This window comes from Aegilops tauschii, chromosome 3 (assembly GCF_002575655.3).
Source record: "Aegilops tauschii subsp. strangulata cultivar AL8/78 chromosome 3, Aet v6.0, whole genome shotgun sequence".
Taxonomy (NCBI): Eukaryota; Viridiplantae; Streptophyta; class Magnoliopsida; order Poales; family Poaceae; genus Aegilops; species Aegilops tauschii.
Genome location: NC_053037.3, coordinates 285,794,380 through 285,801,082, shown reverse-complemented (window position 1 = coordinate 285,801,082; position 6,703 = coordinate 285,794,380). Strand labels below are relative to the sequence as shown.

Sequence of the window (6,703 nt, the reverse complement as noted above, 5' to 3'; positions counted from 1 at the left end):
CACATCATTCTCCTAATGATGTGATCCCCTTAATCGAATGACAACTCATGTCTATGGCTAGGAAACATAACCATCTTTGATCAACGAGCTAGTCAAGTAGAGGCATACTAGTGACACTCTGTTTGTCTATGTATTCACACATGTATCAAGTTTCCGGTTAATACAATCCTAGCATGAATAATAAACATTTATCATGATATAAGGAAATAAATAATAACTTTATTATTGCCTCTAGGGCATATTTCCTTCATCGGTCTCGGGGCGTTACATGGGGGCAGCACCCAGGGAGGGCCGGGCACCCGGGCCCCACATGGCCAGGCACCCGGGGCGGGCAGGGGCCGCGCCCAGGTTGAGGCCGGGCACCCGGGGCCAAAGTGGCCGGCACCCGGAGTGTCCAGGACCTCCCCTTCTTCCTCCTCCTTCCTTCTCCTCCTCCATAGCTGCTTGTACCTCCGTCCTTGCCTCTTCACGGTCTTCTTCTTGATACCTGAGCATGCATAACACTTCCGTTTGAGGTAGGACCCAACTCTCGTGTGAATTCGAATGGAGTTCAAAGAGGAAGGAGTTAACCTCGGTTTCGATGGCACGTGCGCGAGCTCTCATCATAGGTCCTCTCCGTGCTTGAGATGGTGGTGTGACGTCCATGGGGATGGTCGAGGGATGCTCCGCATCAACAAGGGGTCAACATATTGCGCCAACAATCCCCCTCCTCCTTTTTGAACGATTGTTGACGAAACGAAACACATCGAAAGGTAGTGGTAACCAATGATTGTGCGAACAAGTAAATAATAGAAGATTGTCCGAAGATAAAGTACGCTCCCCTTGAATGTATGCATATTACCGAAGGTTTTCATAAATTGAAGTCCTGCATTGTTAGAGAACAACGGGGCGAAATAAATCTTCAAAAGAGTGGCACTGAGATATGATTTGAGTCAAGAGGATTGATCAAAGCACTCGGTGAAATCCGAGATATTTCCTGCAAAACAGAGTCTTTGAAAAAGATTTGTTTTAGAGTACAAAGACTTTGAAATGATTTATCGCGGAAATAAGGCACGAGGTACTTCTCAGATCATAGTTTTCAGCAGTGCTTCTAAATTATTCTCTCCTACAAGATAGATTGTTGAAGAACAATATGGTAACGAGAGAAGCGAAATAATTCAACGAGTTAGATTCATTTTTGAAGGGTTTTCTCGTGCATGTCAGAATAGACGAATCAAATCAAAGCAAGAGAAAAACAAAACATTTCAGAGCGTGAATCCAAAGTATTTCAGTGTGTTGTTGTGCTTTTCTTCAGAAAAGCAACCTGCAAAATAGACAGGCTGGCGATAGCATTGGGGTGGGGCTGGGGGGTTATTAACGATACATGATGACACGTTCGTTAATACCACATGCGGTCCTTCAACGACCAGACTGAAAACCGAAAGACTTTGAGAAAAGCACACGACGAATGAAAAGTATGGCAACTTTTTTTTCCTGATGACAATTTTAGTTGTAAAAAAGTCAGGGGCGGGATGCTTCGTGCCTCGACACTTATCATTTGAGATAATTTATCTTTTTTAGTTAACTAAGAAATAAACGAGGTAGTACAGACCAGGGGCATTCCTGTCCAACTTGTTCCGAAACGGCGAGAGGCGCAGAGCGACCGAACATATTCTTCCCGTTCGCAAAAAAGAAAGAAAGAAGAAACACATATTCCTCCCCCGTCCCCTTCTCCCCGAGAGCGAAGGCAAAGCGAACACACAAACCCAAACCCGCCCACTTCTCCTCTCAAGGCTTCGTCTGCCACCGACGCGACCCAAAAACCCAAGCCCCCAACCCTAGCGAGGACTGAAAGAGGAGGAGGCGGCGGCAACCCCGTCGACCGGAGGGGAGATGGTGTTCTTCGCGCTGCTCGTGGGGGCAGAGCTCGACGGCCTCACCAACCTGCAGCCCCGCGGCGGCTGCGACGACCCCAGCTACCCTTACTACTTCAAGGTTCGCTTCCTGACTCCGCCTACTCTCTGGTCGCTTTCCTCACGCCACATCTCTCTCCGATTCGGATGATTCTGACGGCGATTGCGTATCTGCGTCGGATCGATCGCAGCTGCGGTGCGAGAGCTGCGGGGAGACGAGCGCAAGACCACCTGCGTCTCCCTCGACGAGGTCGTCCAACTGCCCACTGGCAAAGGCACCGCCAATCTCCTCCAGAAGGTGCCACCTTCTCTCACCGCATGCCTCCTCTGGACTCATTCATATGTGCCCTTAGCTTTCTGTCTGTGGAGAATACTTTTTGTGTCGTCGATGAGACTGGAAACGCGGATTTCTGCATTGATAGGATCGATCGGCTTGTTCCTGTCTTGTGTGTACTGTTCGCAGAATTAATAGGGTTGAAATTTCCGTGTGGGATTTGGTAGTCTGTTCTCTTTTTACACCGTTTGATGCCAGGTGTCATTAAGATGGGGATTGAACTTTTTTGAACCAAAATGGGGATCCAATAGTGTGGTGGAGGATCAGTTTGTGTTCAAAGTTAAGAACATAGGTGTGTCATCTTCTACGATTGGCATACATGTCCAGGAAACTTGTTACTGTGTGACGGTGGTTAAGCTCTTCTAAGTCTATGCTATTGTGTGGTGATAATTTTGGTTTCATGTGATTTTGCAAGTGAAGTCCAAACAAATTATGTATATAATATGTGTTCTGTCTGCTTGTTTATGTGGTAATAGTTTAAATTATCTTATGAGGTCTTCAACGACGCATATAGCATGTTCATATTGTGATTTGGATTTTAACAAAAGGTTGCCCATCTTTTGGATGAAACAAATACAAGGTGGACTGATGGCATCAAGCTGTCATTTTGACTTATTTTGGGAGGACTGTTTACTTTGCTTTTGCTAGAGAACTTTGACTGTCTTGTAACTCTCGTTTCTAGCCTGCAACACTGCATGTGTTGTCTGGGGCTTTGTTATTGCTGGCACTGTTTCTGCCACTCCCTCCTTTTTTTTGAATAATGAGTACTGAACAATTTAACACAGGGCGATCTTATTTTGTTTTTTATTTTCTTAATGGAAGTTTAGTTTGCAAGCTGATATCTTTATTTAAACAACAGGGACATAATATATTTGCTTACAGTACCAATCTGCTTACAATTCTCCATTGCTATCACTAAACGTGTCTGGGATAGACAGATTTACTTGATTTCTGTGGTAATGGGTATTATTAATACGTATATGGTTTTCTTTTGTTTATTTATTATGGACCTTCATTGAACCAGTTATTTAGTGGATAGACATAGGTCTCTCCCGGTTGGCTAGAATTGACAGTAGGAACCATCAGGACGTTTTAAAAGCAGACAGCTAGCTCACTGTCCTTCAGTCTTTGAGATACAAAGAGAGTACTCCCTCCGATCCATATTACTTTATGCAGCTTTAGTACAACTTTAGTAGGGAGTATTTGATGACAGATTCATGTGCTAACTGTTTTAAAATGACACACTATGCATCTCAAAGACCCTAGGGCAATGAGCTTCACCAAATATAAAGGATTTCAAACTGCTGGTAGAACACCCTTCTCTTGGTGTCATTACACCTGCACCTTGCTAGAGAAGTACTTATATTCCGCTTCAGTGTTGCAAGATCTCATTACTCTGTTGCACATTTGTTTTGTTGGAAGCTTAAGCATCTCTTTTTTTTGACTTTTAAGGGACTTCATAGGTTCCATAATACTACTACTTTGTCAAATAGGCACTTCTATTGCAAACCATTTTATGATTTATATAATTTAAATCTAAATGTTTTATTAGCTGATTGTAGATTATATTGCTTAGTGACTTTTGAAAGGCCCCTGCCTGTGTTTTCCCTAGGTCTTTCTAGGGAATGTGTACAGGAGCAAAAAACTTCCTCCAGTACATACTTTTGTGATATCGTTATATGTCTTATCAGTACGGTGTTCTGGTTTTCTTTCAGTGCAAGTTATGTTCGAGGGAGGGATCAGTTGTGATGATTCCTGGGCAGGGAACACCACTGACTGCTGAGCAGAGCCAGAAAGGAGAGATGACTTGTTTGATGGTCTTTGAATGCAGAGGCTATGAACCTATTGAGTTCGCTTTTGGTAATGGCTGGAAGGCTGAATCTGTAAGTATTTATTGATCTTTCACCACATCCACGAGTATTAACAGTCTGTATGGTCACATTATAAAAGAATGTGCTGGATTTTTGTTTGCAGTCAGCTTACTATATTGTTTTGTAACTAGTAATTAATTTTGCCCAGACAATTTATGTGCTAGAAGCCTAGAACTGAGCTCTAATGTTGCATTTGTTCAATGCGAGCTTGACTCATTGGTTTCACTGTTATGTACCTGCTGATGAATTCATGGTTGCTTCTATGTATTATTGGTTTTTGCATCATTTTGCTTATGAATTAATATCATGTGTGTCATTGAACAAAAAAGAACTAATATAATGTGTTTACATTACAATGATACCTCTGTTTATATTGCATCTGAGAACACAGATATTCCTTCTAGTTTATTCATTGTCTGTCTTCTTTTCCACGAACAGAAAACAATACGCCTTGTTTTTTGACAAGCAAATCTGTGATTTCTGTATGTGTTCTTCCTGGGCTCTTTCAAAATGTGTGTTTCTTCATCCCACATAGTATATATAAGAGAAAGTAATTACGTTCTTCTATGCTCCACCCAGATCGAAAGGGACAACTTATAATCAAACTAAGAGCTTGAGTTGCAGTTACCCAGTACCACTACCCTTATGTTATGTACTGCAGATATGTGGATTTTAGTTTATCATATGAAGCAAGTAAGCATTGCTTGATAGCTATATTTGACAATCTATGTGTTCCTCACTCTCGCAGCATGCTTGTTATGGTTTTATTGGTGTTCTAATAATCTCCCTCTTCTTTAAGGTACATGGGACACCATTTGACATTGATCTTTCTGAAGGAGAGTTTGATGAGTATGATGAGAAGGGAGAGTGCCCTGTCGCTCTATCCAAGCTGCAGTCAACATTCAAAGTGGTATAGAAACACTCATTTGCTAAACTAGCAGAGGTTAATTTAGCTGGAAAGTGCATCAATCAATTCTTGACATATTTCTACATGATGAATTCACAGGTGAAGAAGCAGGGTTTTCATGGGAAGACCAGATATGTCTAAGATCCAGTTTCTCTTGGGCTCTTCAAACATTGGAGTCAGAGATGTATAAAGCGCATCTACAAAGTCGAATCCTCAATGTTGATTTTGTATTTGAACTAAGTTCGTGCCCATGATTCGGTGGTCGGTGGATTTGCCATGAATTTGGTTAAGCTTGCAGTGATGTGGCCTCCTGTTTGGAAAAATTGAATATTCTGCCTATCAGTGGTTTCAAACTTAGATCTATGGCTCTACCATATCAATCATAAAATTATGTGGCTGAAGTTCTCTTCTTTTTCCTTATAACTAAAATTTGATATTTGATGCTCTTTATCATAGATCTAAATACCGGACATGTGCACTGCTCAAATCTGATCACTTATGCACTCACATCTGGATTTATTTATTTTTAAATTGGAAGCTTTGCCGCTTTATTTAATCATACTTGGTTACATCCGAGTTCAAAGCATCAAAAAATACAAGTTGAGGCACACGAATCCTCGTCATGCATAGCTCGGTACTGCAATCTTCCTTTGCTAAGATATGGGCTACTCTTTGCCGAACACGCACACACTGAACCTTGTAGGCTTCTCTTGACTAAACCCGTGGCTTCCTTTATCATGGGTCCATACTCCATAGATAGACCGAGGCCTAACTCCACTATCATGGGTCCAGAGACATAGACAGACCGAGGCCTAACTCCACGGGTAATTGCATCGCGCCCACATGCCTTGATTTCCCTCTAACTAGGGTTTCCTTTTTGAGAGGTGATTTTTGATTTTCCCTCTTACTAGGGTTTCCTTCTCCCGGAGGTGATTTTTTCACCGCCATCGAGTGTTTCACCTTCCCTCCTCTGCAATTGATCCGGGCTGGCTTAGGGGTGATCCTCGCATCACTACCCTGCCTTGATCAATTCTCTGGGGGCGAGAAGAGGTTAGAGTTCGTCTCAAAGGCCTGATCTAGTTTTTCTCGGGCTAGCGTTCATGCTTTGCAACTATGGGGTTGACGACAGCTGAGGCATCTGGCTCTAACTCCGCGTCGGAAGTGGAGAGATGATGGCCGAGTTAGGGATCCGCGAAGAGGGCTTTGACGACTTCGTCTTTGATGAAAAGGAGGCACCGCCGGAGGCCACTAGATGGATGGCAGTGGCGCGGGTGCACATAAACAGGCCCTACAATCAGTTTTGGTGTCACAAAAACATGCGGGCAACATGGGATCTTGCACGATGTAAGTTTCACCCAGTGAAAGACAACTTCTACACTTTTGCAGTTTTTTTTCTTGAAGATTAAGAGCGTGTGATGCAGGATGGGCCTTAGAATTTCAGAGAAAACGTTGTCATTCTCACAACCTATAATGGAGTAACCAATTGTTAGCAACACACTAGTACAGAGATCAATTGCTCAAGGATTTGAACTACAAGCCATGGATTCACCAAGGTTTAGCTAGTACAGAGGAGGAGAGGAACACGAGAGGAAGAAGATACAGAAGCAGAGGAGGCCGAAGCCATCCAATTCCTAGCCGACTTGTCTGTTGCCGATGGCCTCGTATATGTAGTTGCTTTCTTGCCAGGCCTCCGTGCAGC

The 6,703-nt window shown here is 43.0% G+C and overlaps 1 protein-coding gene across 1 annotated transcript; it reads left to right on the top strand.

The window, feature by feature from the left end:
- The first annotated feature begins 1,686 nt into the window (after positions 1 to 1,686).
- Positions 1,687 to 5,405, top strand: LOC109736981 (uncharacterized). Its single transcript, XM_020296199.4, is given in 6 exon segments — positions 1,687 to 1,974; positions 2,084 to 2,111; positions 2,114 to 2,190; positions 3,942 to 4,109; positions 4,897 to 5,007; positions 5,104 to 5,405. Coding segments are annotated over 6 exon segments (528 nt in total). The 5' UTR covers positions 1,687 to 1,872; the 3' UTR covers positions 5,146 to 5,405.
- Positions 5,406 to 6,703: the final 1,298 nt, after the last annotated feature.